At 46.1% G+C, this 18,265-nt stretch overlaps 2 protein-coding genes and 2 non-coding genes across 5 annotated transcripts in view; 1 reads left to right on the top strand and 3 right to left on the bottom strand.

Moving 5' to 3' along the window:
• Positions 1 to 3,719: 3,719 nt before the first annotated feature.
• SSR4 (signal sequence receptor subunit 4) lies at positions 3,720 to 9,587 on the bottom strand. Its single transcript, XM_075324169.1, has 6 exons — positions 9,445 to 9,587; positions 8,198 to 8,316; positions 7,718 to 7,792; positions 4,628 to 4,717; positions 4,484 to 4,549; positions 3,720 to 3,907 (listed from the first exon to the last, which is right to left on the bottom strand). Exons 1-6 carry the CDS (start codon positions 9,512 to 9,514, stop codon positions 3,803 to 3,805), a joined length of 525 nt encoding a protein of 174 aa, XP_075180284.1. The 5' UTR covers positions 9,515 to 9,587; the 3' UTR covers positions 3,720 to 3,802.
• On the bottom strand, positions 8,026 to 8,164 carry LOC142253840 (small nucleolar RNA SNORA42/SNORA80 family). The gene has a single exon (XR_012726871.1). It is a non-coding gene; the product is annotated as a small nucleolar RNA SNORA42/SNORA80 family (small nucleolar RNA).
• Positions 9,139 to 9,273, bottom strand: LOC142253841 (small nucleolar RNA SNORA42/SNORA80 family). Its single transcript, XR_012726872.1, has one exon. It is a non-coding gene; the product is annotated as a small nucleolar RNA SNORA42/SNORA80 family (small nucleolar RNA).
• Positions 9,588 to 9,877: 290 nt separating the features above from the next.
• Positions 9,878 to 18,265, top strand: part of IDH3G (isocitrate dehydrogenase (NAD(+)) 3 non-catalytic subunit gamma) — a 39,641-nt gene continuing 31,253 nt past the window's right edge. Inside the window, exons 1-3 of one of the 2 annotated variants that reach the window (XM_075324167.1) lie at positions 9,878 to 10,009; positions 16,594 to 16,635; positions 17,902 to 17,913. In XM_075324167.1, the coding sequence (XP_075180282.1) occupies positions 9,932 to 10,009; positions 16,594 to 16,635; positions 17,902 to 17,913 (132 nt within the window). In that variant the 5' untranslated portion in view covers positions 9,878 to 9,931. The remainder of the gene's footprint in view (positions 10,010 to 16,593; positions 16,636 to 17,901; positions 17,914 to 18,265) is intronic. The other variant, XM_075324168.1, reaches the window with a different exon arrangement.

The following is an 18,265-nucleotide window of genomic DNA, read 5'->3' as shown; positions in this document are numbered from 1 at the left end:
AACGAGCTGAAAGAGCCGGCTTTTTTTGTTAAACGGAGCCATGGGAATCGGATCACCAAAAAGAGCCGGACTACCCATCACTATAACACAAGCATAACATTGACGATTACATTTTATTCTGACCAACAATACAAAAGCCCTTAAATTTTATCAACGCGGGTGCTCACACTGTTTTTCATTACAATTTGCACAGCTTTGAAGTCTGCCTCTTACACTTTGACAAACATTTTTGCAAAAGTCTCTTTGGGTATTACGGTAAGTTCTTGAAATGCATCTTATGTAATTTTTTAAATCACTGACACTTTCTGGTTTTTGACTATAAACTTTGTCCTTGAGATCTCCCCAAAAGAAAAAATCCATTGGAGTCAAGTCTGGTGAAGGTGCTGGCCAATCAAGTGGGCCTCTTCGGCCAAAAGATTTATTAGGAAATATTTCCTCGGGATACTCGCGGACTACTCTTGAATAATGTGGAGGGGCCACATCTTGTTGGAAATAAAGGTCACCTGAATTAGGCTGTTGCTGTAACTGGGGAACAACTTGATTCATTAGAATTTCGAGATACTTATCTCCTGTGACTGTTCCATCAAAAAATATTGGCCCTAAACCACCAAAACTTGAAATACCCCCCAAACATTGACACCGGGCTCATTTAGTTGTTGCTCTAATGTTTAATGCATGTTCTCATTACACCAGTAAATACAATTACATCTGTTACTATGGCCGGATAATTTGAAAGAAGCTTCATCACTCCACATAATGTTATCTAAAATTACTGGATTTTCTTCAATTTCGTTAAGCACAATCTCACTAAATTGCAGCCGCCGGTCTGGATCATCCTCCAATAAACCATGAATTAGACGTGGAGGATAAGCTTTACACCCAATAGATTTCAGGATTCGCATGATAGAAGATCGTGAAATTCCCAATTCTAAAGAGACTCTTCTGGGGACTTTTTTGGACTCTGAACAAATGTTTCAGCAACAAGTGGTTTATTATTTTCTGTACAGGCTGTTTTGGGTTGACCAGTTTTTGGAGCATTAAGGATGGAGCCAGTGGCATCGAATTTGTCACAAATGCGGTAAATGGTTTGTCTCTTTGGGGCTTGAGGACCAAATGTTTCAACCCAATTTGCTCTAACAGTTTCAGCATTTTGAGATTTCCAATACTCTTAAAATCCATTTTCTTTGATCTGTATTTAAATTATTTGCCATTATGGGATATATATAAATAAATAAATTATATATATATATATATATATATAACCTTAGCTGTAGTACCCAGCATTGCCCGGGATAGTAACTGTCTCTCTCCCAGTCTCTGTCTCACTGTCTGTCTCTTTCTCTCTCTCTCTGTATTTGCATCAATCTGTCTCATTCTCTGCATCCGTCTGTCTCTTTCCCCGTCTGTCTCTGTGCCGGGCTGTTTCTAGGTCTGTCTCTCTCCCGCTCTGTCTCTTTGCAGGTCTGTCTTTCCAGGGCTGTCTCTTCCAGTCTGTCTCTGTCTGTGTCTCTCTTCATCCGTCTCACCACCGACATCTTTTTACCTCACACATAAGCTTCTTATACTAACAGTTTATTTTGTTCCTATAGCAACCACTGACAGTTGCTATTTATAGCCTGGAGCTCCCACCTCCATTCAGTTGAATGACTGCAGGATTTTTGTAGAGTAACTGGAAAGCACGGGGTTAAATTTCCCCCCCAGTTTATGACATTCCCCGAGTCACATGGAGCTGGAGCGTCTCTGCAAAATTTCATGATTGTACATGAGACGGTGCGGATTCCTTTAGCGGACATACACATACATACACTGAGGTTTATATATTAGATACACATACATACACACCAGGACGCATAGACCCCAGTATGGGGGAAACATTACACAACCGAGGCACTACGCTGTGTGCAGAATTATTAGGCAAGTTGTATTTTAGAGGATTTTTTTTTATTATTGATCAACGACTATGTTCTCAATCAACCCAAAAGACTCAAATATCAAAGCTTAATATTTTTGGCAGTTGGAGTGGTTTTTTTTTTTTAGATTTGGCTATCTTAGGAGGATATCTGTATGTGCAGGTAACTATTACTGTGCAGAATTATTAGGCAACTTAATAAAAAACAAATATATTCCCATCTCACTTGTTTGTCACCAGGTAAACCAATATAACTGCACAAAATTTAGAAATAAACATTTCTGACATGCAAAAACAAAACCCAAAAAAAATTAGTGACCAATATAGCCCTCTTTCTTTCTGATGACACTCAGCAGCCGACCATCCATAGATTCTGTCAGGTGCTTGATCTGTTTACGATCAACATTGCGTGCAGCAGCCACCACAGCCTCCAGACACTGAACCCAAAAGTGGACTATTTTCCCTCCCTGTAGATCTCACATTTTATGAGGGACCACAGGTTCTCTATGGGGTTCAGATCAGGTGAACAAGGGGGCCATGTCATTATTTTTCATCTTCTAGACCTTTTCCTGGCCAGCCACGCTGTGGAGTAGTTGGATGCATGTGATGGAGCATGTCTTGCATGAAAATCATGTTTTTCTTGAACGATACCGACTTCTTCCTGTGCCACTGCTTGAAGAAGTTGTCTTCCAGAAACTGGCAGTAGGTCTGGGAGTTGAGCTTCGCTCCATCTTCAACCCGAAAAGGTCCCACAAGTTGATCTTTGATGATACCAGCCCATACCAGTACCCCACCTCCACCTTGCTGGCATCTGAGTCGGAGTGGAGCTCTCTGCCCTTTACTGATCCAGCCTCTGGCCCATCCATCTGCCCATCCAGAGTCACTCATTTCATCAGTCCATAAAACCTTTGAAAAATCAGTCTTAATATATTTCTTGACCCAGTCTTGACGTTTTATCTTATGTTTCTTGTTCAGAGGTGGTGGTTTTTCAGCCTTCCTTACCTTGGCCATGTCCCTGAGTATGGCACACCTTGTTCTTTTTGATACTCCAGTAACGTTGCAGCTCTGAAATATGGCCAAACTGGTGGCAAATGGCTTTTTGGCAGCTTCACGCTTGATTTTCCTCAATTCATGGGCAGTTATTTTGTGCCTTTTTTGCCCAACACGCTTCTTGCAACCCTGTTGGCCATTTGCCATGAAACGCTTGATTGTTCGGTGATCACGCTTCAAAAGTTTGGCAATTTCATGACTGCTGCATCCCTCTGCAAGACATCTCACAATTTTGGACTTTTCAGAGCCCGTCAAATCTCTCTTCTGACCCATTTTGCCAAAGGAAAGGAAGTTGCCTAATAAGTAAGCACACCTTATATAGGGTGTTGATGTCATTACACCGCACCCCTCCTCATTACAGAGATGCACATCACCTGATTTACTTAATTGGTAGTTGGCTCTCAGCCTATACAGCCTGGAGTAGGACGACATGTATAAAAAGTATCATGTGATCAAAATACTGATTTGCCTAATAATTCTGCACAGTGTATGAGATTGGAGCACATCAGGGTATACTGCACATTAAAAGGGGTTTTCCACTACTTTGATATTGATGACCCATCAATATGAGATGAGTGGTAGTCTTACACCCGGCACCCCCACTAATCAGCTGCTCTGAGCTCGGTGTACGGAGCAGAACAGAGCGGCGCCGTGCACCATTTGGTGGCCAAGAACGTCAATTTAGCTTCTATTCACTTGAACAAAAACTGAGCTGCAGTTGTTTTCTGAGTATAGAGGGGGATCAAACAAAAAAAATGTATTTTTTTAGTTGTATAGAAAAGTTTTATTTTCATTAATGACAAAAACATGACCACTTTTTACACCAAGACCAGACAGTCTTTCTCACGCCTGGATATTGCTCTTTGCGGTGTATGCCGTGTAGTATAGTAATATACCGATCAGTCCGGCCAACACTTCTGTGGAAACCCAAGGACCGTTCCATGCGCCCTGGAAGCAGAAGAATAAGAGTTACTATATACCAAGTTCTATCAGATTCTGTAGGATAGATCAGCTCACAACAGTCCAGTGGGCAGGTCCGGACCGTGCTGGGTGATTTCCCCACCCCCTTCCCAAGCCAGCCCCTTTTTTTAAGTGGATATCATCTCCTATGTTATTCAGTCATTGCTGGTGCCGCACAGTACAAGGCTGGCAGCATAAATTGGCACATATGGAATATATAAAAAAAGTTTCTATTGATTCTGGCTGTGGAACACAGCCGGCATAGGTCTTGGGGGAGTGGGCTCAGCTCCTGCGCCCACTCCAGACACCCTGCATCGTGATGTCCTAGTGTATAATAAAGTGGAAAGAGGCCCTAAATCATAAGATGACTGTTGAAAATGGACGAACCCTAATTAGGCCTACTGACCTAAGGGCTCTACAGTAGGACCACTTCTAGAACATTCATAGTTTTCATCTGGCCACCTAAAAAAGGCACTTCTACATACAGGTGCTACAGATAAAGTTCTTCCTAGGAGCTGACAACCAAGGTCCAGTGCGGCGTCGATCAATGTGTGGTGACCTTACCCGGTGATCAACATTGACGGTGAAGAGAGGCTTGATGGCAGAGATGTCTTCATTGTTCCTCTGGGCCTAGAGAAGAAGACGTAGTCATGAGGACACAGAACACCGCACAGATAAAAAGCTGACACAACCCCGCCCCCTGCTGACCTTTCTCAGGAGACTGTAAGACTCTTCATCAAAGAACTTCACTTCATAAGTGCCGGAGTGAGCGTTCTTGTGCTCCAGACTCCAGGAGACCTGGTAAAAAAGGCAATACAAGACTATTAGATACTATATCTGCAGTGTACATAAGCCTTTATCAGTGTGGGATCATGTGGTTAAAGCAGTGCTCTCATCTTATTAAAGGGAATCTGTCCCCAGGACTTACTATGTAATCTAAAAGCAGCATAATGTAGGGGCAAAGACCCACAATGTAGGGATGTGTCACTTATTGTTTCAATAAAAATAGTGTTTTATCAGCCGGAGCTTATCACTACTGGACTAGGCAGGTGGAAGGCCTCCTAGGCATGCAGTGCAATCTTCATTTATGATCGATCATTTAGAGCTTGCAAAGCGCACCTAGGATGTTGGCTGGTATTAGCCGGCTTCAGTGCCCCTGCCCTTATGTCCTATGCCATCTTTGCTTGCAGCACTGGAGAGTGCCAGCAGTGCGACTACTGACCTGATCAATCTTCAGGAGTGCACTGCCCTCCTCCAGTAGGGAGAAGGAAAAGGGAGACGGGGGCAAAAATGAAAGGAAAGGAAAGGAAAAGGGAGACGGGAGCAGAAAGGAAAGGAAAGGAAAAGGGAGACGGGAGCAGAAAGGAAAGGAAAGGAAAAGGGAGACGGGAGCGGAAAGGAAAGGAAAAGGGAGACGGGAGCAGAAAGGAAAGGAAAGGAAAGGAAAGGAAAAGGGAGACGGGAGCAGAAAGGAAAGGAAAGGAAAGGAAAGGAAAAGGAAAAGGAAAAGGAAAAGAAAGGAAAGGAAAAGGGAGACGGGAGCAGAAAGGAAAGGAAAGGAAAAGGAAAAGGAAAAGGAAAAGGAAAAGGAAAAGGAAAAGGAAAAGGAAAAGGAAAAGAAAGGAAAGGAAAAGGGAGACGGGGGCAAAAAGGAAAGGAAAAGGGAGACGGGAGCAGAAAGGAAAGGAAAGGAAAGGAAAAGGGAGACGGGAGCAGAAAGGAAAGGAAAGGAAAAGGGAGACGGGAGCAGAAAGGAAAGGAAAGGAAAAAGGGAGACGGGAGCAGAAAGGAAAGGAAAGGAAAGGAAAGGAAAAAGGGAGACGGGAGCAGAAAGGAAAGGAAAGGAAAAAGGGAGACGGGAGCAGAAAGGAAAGGAAAGGAAAAAGGGAGACGGGAGCAGAAAGGAAAGGAAAGGAAAAAGGGAGACGGGAGCAGAAAGGAAAGGAAAGGAAAAAGGGAGACGGGAGCAGAAAGGAAAGGAAAGGAAAAAGGGAGACGGGAGCAGAAAGGAAAGGAAAGGAAAAAGGGAGACGGGAGCAGAAAGGAAAGGAAAGGAAAAAGGGAGACGGGAGCAGAAAGGAAAGGAAAGGAAAAAGGGAGACGGGAGCAGAAAGGAAAGGAAAGGAAAAAGGGAGACGGGAGCAGAAAGGAAAGGAAAGGAAAAAGGGAGACGGGAGCAGAAAGGAAAGGAAAGGAAAAAGGGAGACGGGAGCAGAAAGGAAAGGAAAGGAAAGGAAAAAGGGAGACGGGAGCAGAAAGGAAAGGAAAGGAAAGGAAAAAGGGAGACGGGAGCAGAAAGGAAAGGAAAGGAAAGGAAAAAGGGAGACGGGAGCAGAAAGGAAAGGAAAGGAAAAAGGGAGACAGGGCAAAAAGGAAAGGAAAGGAAAAAGGGAGACAGGGCAAAAAGGAAAGGAAAGGAAAGGAAAAAGGGAGACGGGGCAAAAAGGAAAGGAAAGGAAAGGAAAGGAAAAAGGGAGACGGGGCAAAAAGGAAAGGAAAGGAAAGGAAAGGAAAAAGGGAGACGGGGGCAAAAAGGAAAGGAAAGGAAAGGAAAGGAAAAAGGGAGACGGGGGCAAAAATGAAAGGAAAGGAAAAAGGGAGACGGGGCAAAAAGGAAAGGAAAGGAAAGGAAAAAAGGGAGACGGGGGCAAAAATGAAAGGAAAGGAAAAGGGAGACGGGAGCAGAAAGGAAAGGAAAAGGGAGACGGGAGCAGAAAGGAAAGGAAAGGAAAAGGGAGACAGGAGCAGAAAGAAAAGGAAAGGAAAGGAAAAGGGAGACGGGGCAAAAAGGAAAGGAAAGGGAGACGGGGCAAAAAGGAAAGGAAAGTAAAAGGGAGACGGGGCAAAAAGGAAAGGAAAGTAAAAAGGGAGACGGGGGCAAAAAGGAAAGGAAAGGAAAAAGGGAGACGGGGGCAAAAATGAAAGGAAAGGAAAAAAGGGAGACGGGGCAAAAAGGAAAGGAAAGGAAAAAAGGGAGACGGGGGCAAAAATGAAAGGAAAGGAAAAGGGAGACGGGAGCAGAAAGGAAAGGAAAAGGGAGACGGGAGCAGAAAGGAAAGGAAAAGGGAGACGGGAGCAGAAAGGAAAGGAAAAGGGAGACGGGAGCAGAAAGGAAAGGAAAAGGGAGACGGGAGCAGAAAGGAAAGGAAAAGGGAGACGGGAGCAGAAAGGAAAGGAAATGAAAGGAAAGGAAAAGGGAGCAGAAAGGAAAGGAAAGGAAAAGGGAGACAGGAGCAGAAAGAAAAGGAAAGGAAAGGAAAAGGGAGCAGAAAGGAAAGGAAAGGAAAAGGGAGACAGGAGCAGAAAGAAAAGGAAAGGAAAGGAAAAGGGAGATGGGGCAAAAAGGAAAGGAAAGGAAAGGAAAGGGAGACGGGGCAAAAAGGAAAGGAAAGTAAAAAGGGAGACGGGGGCAAAAAGGAAAGGAAAAGGGAGACTGAGGCAAAGGAAAAGGAAGGGAGAAAGACCACTGGGCGCAGCACATGGCAACTTATAATTGCAGAGGACATTACTGCCAGCTACATAGAAGACGGCTGTCAGGCCATGACCACCTAGTAATCCAACTTTCAGACAGGACTATCCTGGGACAGAGCAATGCTGGGTCGGCACCAGGCTGCGTCCAGCCTTTTGTTTACATGGCAGCAATTCCATCTGGTTTCTTATCTCCCCACACAGCAATAATGAAAGATTTCAACGAAATATCGGCCCTATAGAACTGTAATGGTCCAATCAGATAATCCGTAAAAAGCTTAATATGCAGGCGAGCCGGGCCAGGATGTGCAGGTCCGGTAGGACTCCTACCTGATATCTTCCGACGTCCTGACCTCTGGTCACTGGAAATTGTTTCCCATTTACGTCGGCATAAAGTGCAACGTTCTAGAAAAGAGAAGAAGAAGATCAGGACACGTCCACCACCCACAGAAACTGCATCTGCTGCAGTCATAACCCCTGGACGTCACAGAGGAGGTCTCCACCTTTGGGGGACAATTTCCTTAACTCTTCACTTAAGTGCATATATGTGGGGCCAAAAAAATAAAAATAAAATTCATCTGGGCTTCATTAAAAATGAGGTTTCATATAATCCTGAGAATGGCAGGCTGGTGAACACTGACTGTGCCGCTCTCTTCAGTGGTCACGGCCCACGAGCACAGGCCGGCCAATGGTTCGGAGAGGCAGTTTTGTCTCGCATGGGGTACACTACGGGGGGGGGATCATTGTAAGGACCCCACCATAAATCCATAGCCATGCTAGTGCCAGGGGATGGTGTCGCGGTATAGTCACCTGTGCGCCATTCGTGCACGTCAGAGAAATCTCCACAATGAAGACCACTTCGGAGGAGATGACGGCGTCTGAGGTGGTGTAGTAGGACGGCACGATGACCGGCTCTGTGCAGGTCTCAGCTGAAAGAGAACATGGAGAGTGTTAGAAGGTGTGGACAGCCTCCTGGAGGACACTGACTAGCTACGCGCCTCTCCTCTCTTCTAGAAAGGCACAGATTTACAACGCGCCTCCACCCCCCCTCCCCTGGAAGAGCACGGGCCGCCTGCCCAGTCCTCTGGAAAGGCACGGCCACCTGTGCACCTCTCCTTCGAAGGCCACGGGCCGCCCGCTTGCCTCTCCGCATCACGCACCTCTCCTCCAGGCCGGGAGGGCACGGACCGCTCACGCGCGCCTCTCTTCTCCTCCGGGAGGGCACGGACCGCTCGCGCGCGCGCGCCTCTCTTCTCCTCCGGGAGGGCACGGACCGCTCGCGCGCGCGCCTCTCTTCTCCTCCGGGAGGGCACGGACCGCTCGCGCGCGCGCCTCTCTTCTCCTCCGGGAGGGCACGGACCGCTCGCGCGCGCGCCTCTCTTCTCCTCCGGGAGGGCACGGACCGCTCGCGCGCGCGCCTCTCTTCTCCTCCGGGAGGGCACGGACCGCTCGCGCGCGCGCCTCTCTTCTCCTCCGGGAGGGCACGGACCGCTCGCGCGCGCGCCTCTCTTCTCCTCCGGGGGGGGGGGGGGGCACGGACCGCTCACGCGCGCGCCTCTCTTCTCCTCCGGGGGGGGGGGGGCACGGACCGCTCACGCGCCTCTCCTCTCCTCCGGGGGGGGGGGTACGGACCCCTCACACACCCCCTCCAGAAGGGCATGTGAAGCAGGATAGTACCAGCACACGCGCCCACGCCCGCTCCCTGGTGGCACTGCTTCCACACTAGGTACCAGGTGGCATAATAAAACATTTCCTGTACTGCCCGCTTCAGTGGTCAGGCCCATGGTGCTGGGGCCGGCCAATGGTTAGGGGCAGCGGTCTCTGTGGCATGGGGTACACTATGAGGGGATCACTGATCACATCCCACCATAAATCCATTTCCATGCTAACACAACTATCACTGACTGGATTCGAACTCGGGACCTCCGCGCTTAGGGGCAGACACGTTACCACTGAGCCACCAGCCACACTGCAGACCTCCCCCGCTAATATCCGTCACTAGAGAGTGCCGGAGCTCCCCCGTCCGCAGCACACACTTGGTACAGGCCATTCCTCACCTGTACAGGACGACACCGCCAGCAGCAGAGCCGCCAATAGCCGACACAGCACACGCACCGCTCCTGCCATAACACCACCAGAGACACGACACAGCTCCGCAGCAGGAATCCTTTCAAAGAGGAAGGAGGAGCCAAATTGGGCCACCTCAGCTTCAAACGCAATGCACTCTGGGATATATTTTAGAGGACGCCATCTTTACTGAGGGCATCCTTTAATGGCCGAGCCTATTTTTAAACCATATTATATAATATCAATATTATATGTATCAAAATGTCAGCACAATATTGTACAACTTCTAATATGTAAAGAATTATAAATGTATTAATGCCAGTATCAAATATGGCGTCCTACTAGTCACTGGATTGGAAACGTCAACGTTTGTGCATGCTCAGTAAAGTTCGGTTGGGGCGCATGCGCAGTTTGAAGAAGGTCTATGGGCATGCGCAAGAGTATTACCTGTCAAGCTGCGACGTTCCCACCTCCACAATGGCGGCTCGTTCGGTGTCCGCAGCTCGCAGGCTCCTCCTGTCTCCTCTCCCTGGGAAGGCTGGCATCAGGCAGCAGGTAGTGCCCGGGTTCTGGGGGCTCCTGGAACCTTAGTTTTGGGGTGCTGTGTGGAGCACATGTGTGTTCAGGTGTTTTCAATGTCAAAGACTTTGGTTCTGCTGCTGCCGTTATACAACTACATCTCCCAGCATGCCCTGACTGTCTGCGGTCGTCGTAGCATGCTGGGATTTGTAGTTTTGAGACTCAGATTCTGCAGGTCTAAACAAAACTGTTTTTTATTTTTATTTATTTATTATTATTATTATTATTATTAATAATAATAATAAAACAAGAAACATTCAGTCCATAAACATCAAATCAAACTATGAAATTCTAAAACCGCAAGATAAATGGCAAAAAAATTAAAAAATATATATATTATAAAACATCAAAACTGCCGTTTTTGTCACCACACGTCCCACAATGTGATGAAAATGGGACTAATGAAAACTACAAAAAAAAACAAACACATAAAAGCTACATAAGCAGAATAATTAAAAAAGTATTAGCGGCAAAACATTGTTTTTTGTGGGTTTTCTTACATTTTTTTTTAGGTAGTACAAAATAAAAATAACAATTTTATTTTTATTTTGTGCTAGCTAAAAAAGAAATTTAAAAAAAATCACAATTTTCTGCTGCTAATACTTTTTTAATTTTCTGATTATGTAGCTTTTATGTTTTTTTTTTTTTGTAGTTTTTATTGACATTGTGGGACATTCGGTGACAAAAACGGCAGTTTTGATGTTTACATATATTTTTTTTTATTTTTTTGCCATTTACCTTGTGGTTTTAATAATTTCACAGTTTGGATGTTTATGGATTGAATGTTTCTTGTATTATTTATTATTATTATTTATTATTATTATTTATATTTAATTTATATTTTTCAGGGTGAAAAGTTGCACCAAATAGTTTTGTGTGGATTTATTTTTTATTATTATTATTATTATTATTAATAATAATAATAATAATAATATTATTAATATAATTTATTATTATTATTTAATATATATATAATTTTTTTTTTTTTATACTGTACAAAAAGTTTTAGACAGGTGGAAAATAATTCTGCAATGGAAGAATGGTTTCAGAAATGGAAGAGTTAATTTAGTTCATTATTTATCAATGAACAATAGAGAAATCTAAGGCCATGTGCGCACGCTTTTTTTCTTGCAGATTTTAAAGGGAACCTGTCACCAGATTTGGTGACTATAAGCTGCGGCCACCACCAGTGGGCTCTTATATGCAGCTCTCCAGGATACTGTATATAAGAGCCCACTGGTGGTGGCCACAGCTTATAGTCGCCAAATCTGGCGACAGGTTCCCTTTAAACAATGCTGCAAGGATAAACGCATGCCAGCAAGGTTTGAGAATCCTGAATTGCTGTGCACATGTTGCAGATTTTGGTGCAGAAAAAAAATCTATAGAATGTCATTTTCTCCTGCGTCTGATATAATCCACTGCAGTGCTCGATCTGAGGAATGAATTAGACCTGTCGGTGCTGCACTCACAGCACTGACACTTCGCCTTGCTCAACATGCATCTGGCATGGTATGTGAGGCTATTCGTAGCTTAGTAACCCGGGGTCAGCAACCCAATCTCCAGGGAGAGGTAAGAGATTCTTCTCCCTATCTCCTGAATGCTGCAATCACGATTGATCACAGCATTTAAGGGGTTAAATTGCCAGAAGCGGCGTGGGCACCACTCCTGACAGAGCGGGGTTTCATTTGTAACATCAGCTGGAGACTCAGCGGCGATCGCAGGGGTACAGCGCACGAACCCCTGTGAACACCATAAATAACAAAACGCATGGAACAAACGCAATAAAAAATTCATATTTTTTCCTGCCAAAACATGCAATCTGCACACACAACTTCTACGTGGGCACATACCCTAAATCATATCGATATTTGGTGACTGGCTTTTGCTTTCATCCATTCTTTTCGATCACTTGTGCACAGTTTCTGAAGGATCTCGGCAGCAGGTGGTTCCAAACATCTTGGCGAACTGACCCCAGATCTTCTGTGTAGGAGGCTTGTGCGGATCCTTCTGTTTGCTCATGGATAATATGAGATCAGGGCTCTGTGGGGGCCGGTATCATCAGCTCCAGGGCTCTGTAGGGGCCGGTATCATCAGCTCCAGGGCTCTGCGGGGGCCGGCATCATCAGCTCCGGGGCTCTGCGGGGGCCGGCATCATCAGCTCCGGGGCTCTGCATCATCAGCTCCGGGGCTCTGCATCATCAGCTCCGGGGCTCGGCATCATCAGCTCCGGGGCTCTGCATCATCAGCTCCGGGGCTCTGCGGGGGCCGGCATCATCAGCTCCGGGGCTCTGCGGGGGCCGGCATCATCAGCTCCGGGGCTCTGCGGGGGCCGGCATCATCAGAAACAAGACCTCTCAAATACTTTGTGTTGCCAATACTGCCTGTGACGAGCGGTGAAACGCCACTCACAGCCCAGTGACTAATGGAGACTGGAGCTGGCTGCGGTGATGTCAGGTCAACAGGAAGTTGACGTGACCTCACCGGATCCTGGAGGTCACAGAGCCCCAAGGGTCAGGCGATGGGGAAGGGCGGTACGCAATAGCGCCGCTCACAGGCACTATTGGCAACACAAGGTATTTGAGAGAAACATTGTTTCTCAACATAATATCGATGTGGCCAATAATGAATATGGGTGAACCATTTCTTTAAAGGGAACCTGTCAGGTCCCATATGCCTTGTAACCTACAAGCAGGGTGATGTGTGGGAGTGATACCAGGGCTGTGGAGTCGGAGTCGGAGTCGTGGAGTCGGAGTCTGAGTCGGAGCTCATTTTGGTGGAGTCGGAGTCGGAGTCGGTATAAAATGCACCGACTCCGACTCCTAAAATATATAATAAATTGGGGACAGGAGTGCAATGCAGAATGTGCTGAATATTTTACTAAATAACAACATTTAGTATAATGCTTATATTTAAGTGAAAAATTTATTGTAGTACAATGTGAACATCAGACATTTAATTGTTTTTATGATACAATAATCAAGATATTTGGATAGAACATAAAATATTTATTGGAATACAACTTTAGAACACAAAAAAACTAATAAATTGTAAATATGTAATATATATAATATATATATATATATACAGTGTATATACACACACACAAGATATATATGTAATCTACTGTATATTACATAGTGTATTACATATTTACAATTTATTACAGTTTTTTGTGTTCTAAAGTTGTATTCCAATAAATATATTTTATGTTCTATCCAAATATCTTGATTATTGTATCATAAAAATTATTAAATGTCTGATGTTCACATACACATATTCATGTACTACAATAAATTTTTCACCTAACTATAAGCAATATATGTAGGAGCCGGAGCCGGAGCCGGAGTCGGAGTCGGAGCCGGAGTCGGAGTCGGAGCCGGAGTCGGAGTCGGAGCCGGAGTCGGAGTCGGTGCAAGAGAATTTGAGGAGTCGGAGTCGGAGTCGAAGGTTTGGCTTACCGACTCCACAGCCCTGAGTGATACCATGGATTTACATGAGCGACATCACCGTCAGCTCTTGGAATCCCGCGTGTGTGCGCTTCTCGTTTGGGCCTCTCGTGTGGGCCTCTCGTGTGGGCCTCTCGTGTGGGCCTCTCGTGTGGGCCTCTCGTGTGGGCCTCTCGTGTGGGCCTCTCGTGTGGGCCTCTCGTGTGGGCCTCTCGTGTGGGCCTCTCGTGTGGGCCTCTCGTGTGGGCCTCTCGTGTGGGCCTCTCGTGTGGGCCTCTCGTGTGGGCCTCTCGTGTGGGCTTCTCGTGTGGGCTTCTCGTTTGGGCCTCTCGTGTGGGCCTCTCGTTTGGGCCTCTCGTGTGGGCCTCTCGTGTGGGCTTCTCGTGTGGGCTTCTCGTGTGGGCTTCTCGTGTGGGCTTCTCGTGTGGGCTTCTCGTGTGGGCTTCTCGTGTGGGCTTCTCGTGTGGGCCTCTCGTGTGGGCCTCTCGTGTGGGCCTCTCGTGTGGGCCTCTCGTGTGGGCCTCTCGTGTGGGCCTCTCATTCGCGCTTCCTTCTTATCCGGGCGTTTGCTTGTTGGTTTCACAAGCGCACTGCGCATCTTCTGAAGACTTGCGGTTCCGGCCATGCGCAGAGTGCGTCTAAAGTCAGCAAGTAAACACCCAGATAAGAAGGCTGCGCGTATGAGAAGTGCGCACACACGATATTACAGGAGCAGACAGCGACGTCGCTCATGTAAATCCATGGTATCACTCTTAACAGGGGCGTGATACCACAGAAAGAGGGCAAACTAAACGGGCCGATGCGGTGCCCAAGTCCCTCTGCTCATTTGCATACACAACATGTAAGTTATAAAACTTTTTTTTTTTATAAAATTCATATTACACAATATTACAACCAAGGGATGGGTGGGAAGGGGCTTCTAGGCCACACATCACCCTGCTTGTCGGTCAGAACGCATATGGAAACTGACGGGTTCCCTTTAAGGACTCCAAAAAATGGGGCAACATTGAGGACCATGGGCGCAGTGCTTAGCCAAGTGCGGCAGATGAGACGCATCATGTTAGTGTCCTTCAATATCGGCAGATGTCCAGCAGTGCCATCAGCTCAGAGCAATCAGTGGGGTCCTGCTACATCCATCTACTGTTGAAGTCTGGCCAGAAGTGATCATCATGGACAAATTGTGGCCAAAAACCAGACCTTCTGCATAGAAACACGGTCAAGTGACTCAACTGGGCACAAATGTATAGCAATACCTTCAGGGAGCCGTCTGATTGGCACCAAGTTTATTCTGCAACAGAACAACGGCCCCAAACATCCAGCCAATGTCATTAAAAGGAGTGTGTCTCCCCAAATATGCAAATAAGAGGTCTAAACATTTACATAGCGGACCTATCCCCTATTTATATCATACCCAGCAAGGATAGCTAAACTTAATGTACTTATTATTTGCATATAACAGTACCTTACATTGATAGACTCATTTCTAACGCCCAAAGGAAACTCTGTGCCTCTGGCCTGCACACTGACACTCCATGATGAGGGCAGCGCTCAGTACGAGAGCACACAGTGTCTGCAGGCGTCCTCTGATGTCCGGCTGCTGACTATCTGTGGCCACCACTCGCAGCCCTTGCAGCTACAGGGACATTATGAGCACACCGACAGTGATGAAACTTTCGGCAGTGTGCACCAAGGCTTAGGCTACGCCACGGGTGCACCAAGGTGTTCTTATTTGCATATTAAGATTTTTAATTAAATATATTAAGTTTAGATAAACTTGCCTAGTATGATTTAGATAGGGCCCCAAGCTCCTATATAGATGTTTAGGCAGCTTAATGCCATTTGGGGGTGACAGACTCCCACTAAGAACGCGTAGAGAAGAACAAGGAGTCTGGGAAGTGATAATCCGGCCCCCACAGAGCCCTGAACTCACATCATCCCGTCTGTCTGGGAAAAGACAGAAGGATCCGCATAAGCCTCATACACAGAAGATCTGTGGTCAAGTCTCCAAGATGTTTGGAAGAATCTCCTGCCGAGATCCTTCAAAAACTCAGAGCAAGTGACTGAGAAGAAGTGATGACCCAGCCCCTGCAAAGTCTCAATTTCACATCATCTATGAAGAGACAGGAGGATCCTCACAAGACTCATACACAGAAGATCTGGGATCAAGTCTCCAAGATGGTTGGAACAACCTCCTGCCGAGAGCCTTCAAAAAGTCAGAGCAAATGAACGAGAAGAATGGATGATCCGTCCCCCGCAGAGCCCTGATGTCACATCATCCATGAAGAGACAGAAGGATCCTGACAAGCCTCATACACAGAAGATCTGCGGCTAGGTCTTCAAGATGTTTGGAACAACCTCCTGCTGAGATCCTTCAGAAACTGTACAAGTGACCGAGAAGAATGGATGAAGACAAAGGTGGCCACCAAATATCAATGTGATATATATTTCTTTTTTAAATGGCTATATAGTAACGATCAGAGTGGTTAAAGGCAGATGCTGGCTGTGTAATACAGTGGGCACCAGAACTGTGTGGCACAGTTTCCTCATGGAGTGAGAAGAGGTTCAGTGGGTAGTGAAGTCTAAATAAGATATTAGCAATACACTATATGACTGGTGGTCACTGTTAGATCAGTGTGTCTCAGAACTGGGACCTCAGTCAGCGATAGTTGTAATGGGAGTCTTGTGTCCCCCGTTGGATGTTGAGTGAAGCGGTGAGTATCTCGTATATGCTATGACTCTGAAGATACCCATAGATAACTGAGTGATATAATCAATGTTGTAGACTTGAATGTTGCATCGTTCAACTACTCCTGTTCGTGGTCTTGACTCCCCCCATTTTGGGGTCCCAGGGTAGGACCCTCACTGATCTTATCGTCTATCAGGTGGACATTGGAATACTCCATTATTGGGGTCTTCTCACCTTAGACCTTCATAGCATCGGTGAGTCATTGGTGACGGCTGGCCAGCATGGGCACAGTGTCCTACTACCTATGTGTGTTCCTCCACAGCCTTCCTTGAGGGGATGCCACCACTTTGTACCGTCTGCACCGCCATATATGCCCCGTATTGATGTCACCCATTCTCCTAACTGATCTGATCTCTTTACCTCCTCAGGTGCTGCCTGCGGCATGGACTCAGCACAGGGACTATGCATCGGTAAGTGACGAGCCTGAACTTCTTCCACCATTACTGGGACCTCACAAAACAGTTCTCCTAAACTTGTGCCAAAAACAAGACCTTGTATCCATGTGGAAGATGTGGCCAAATCATGACCACCTTGTCATCCACACGCTTTGGATCTGTCTCCTCTTTGTCTTCACGTTGGCCTTTGGGCCAGACCCTCTGACTTGGACTAAAACTCATGTGAAACATGTTCCACAGCATCGATGTCTTACCCCATGAGTGGTCTAGTCTAGTCAGCCCCGGAAAATCCAGATTCACTTCGGAAGTCATTCCAGGCCCCAAAGCATAATAAATGGGAGGGGTTAAAAAAAAAAAAATAATTAGACTTTACGGGACAAATCTGATTTGTGACGAATTTTATCCAGACAAGAACTAATTTTCTGTTTGGCTCGAACTAATTTTGATACTGTCGCCCTTCGATCCTCTGAGTATCATTCCCAGTCCTGTAGTAAAGTCTACTATGGCTTCATGTACCAAAAATAATAAAGCAAGATTCATGTATATAAATAAATGCTGATAATACAGGACGTATGAGCAGTTCCTAGGTGTTTCGCCACCCTGTGGGCTTCTTCAGGGGGGACTTATATGTGTTTTCTTATATTCATCCAATATTGATGAATATATATTCCCAGTATGTAGCCTTGAAGGAACCCCAATAGTGAAAGAGCCGGTTGAGGGGGTAGTGTGAGAATGGAAGATACTAAATGTGTGGTTGAAGAGGTATGAAGTGATCCAGGAGATGATGACAAAGTTTGTGACAAGGGTATAGAGCATTTGGAACTGAAGTGGGTCAGATGCCAAGGACGAGTTGAGAAGGAGGAGCGCAGATCTCAAAAGCATCCACCTGACAAAATCTGTGGTAGTAAGAGATCCGTTTCGCTATTGTGCCACCTCAGGGGGCACAGCGTCCATCTTCATCAATATGTTGTCTGTGTGCTGCAAAACTGGTCAGGTCCTACAGAGAGTGATGTTGGAAACGATCTTCATTTTAGCCAGGTGATGAGGGCCTTAAATTGAAGGACCCCATCTAGAAACTAAATCCTAACGTAGGACCCGATTCATTATTGCATTGGCGGCAAATCATCGTTGGACCACCACTGACTTCTGTGATAAAGGGGCTCTCCGGCGCCGTCTCTCATGTATCCGGATGCTCTTATCACTTGGCACAAACAAGTCGTCCTCCGCCCGAGCTCCTGATCTATATCCCTCTGACTCTGCCTTTTTTCTATCTCTTAACAGCAACCCCTGATAGTAAGTATTTGCCCCCCAGTATTGTGTGTGTTTGTGCTTTTTATGTCTTTCGCTCCCCCCATTGTCTGTAGCGTTACGTGTTTTCTGTAACCCTTTGCTGGGCATGTTTACTTCTCTAACGCTATTGCCTATCAGAATAATCATCGGTAGCGGGACCTGTGATTGGAGGAGGTGCAAAGAGGCAACTAATCTTATTTAAAGGGCTTGTCCAGAATTGGTAGGAGTAGTCTGGGATACAACCCATAGGTATAAGGGTCAATGGAGATGTCCCTTTTTTTTAAAAAAAAAAAAAAAGACAACCCCTTTAATTGTTAATTTACGTCTATAGAGATTGGGGGACTGGTGTGTCGAA

The sequence above is a fragment of the Anomaloglossus baeobatrachus genome, chromosome 9 (genome assembly GCF_048569485.1).
Source record: "Anomaloglossus baeobatrachus isolate aAnoBae1 chromosome 9, aAnoBae1.hap1, whole genome shotgun sequence".
Lineage (NCBI taxonomy): Eukaryota > Metazoa > Chordata > Amphibia > Anura > Aromobatidae > Anomaloglossus > Anomaloglossus baeobatrachus.
The sequence above is the reverse complement of the archived record's forward strand: the minus strand, read 5'-3'. Positions and strand labels throughout refer to the sequence as shown.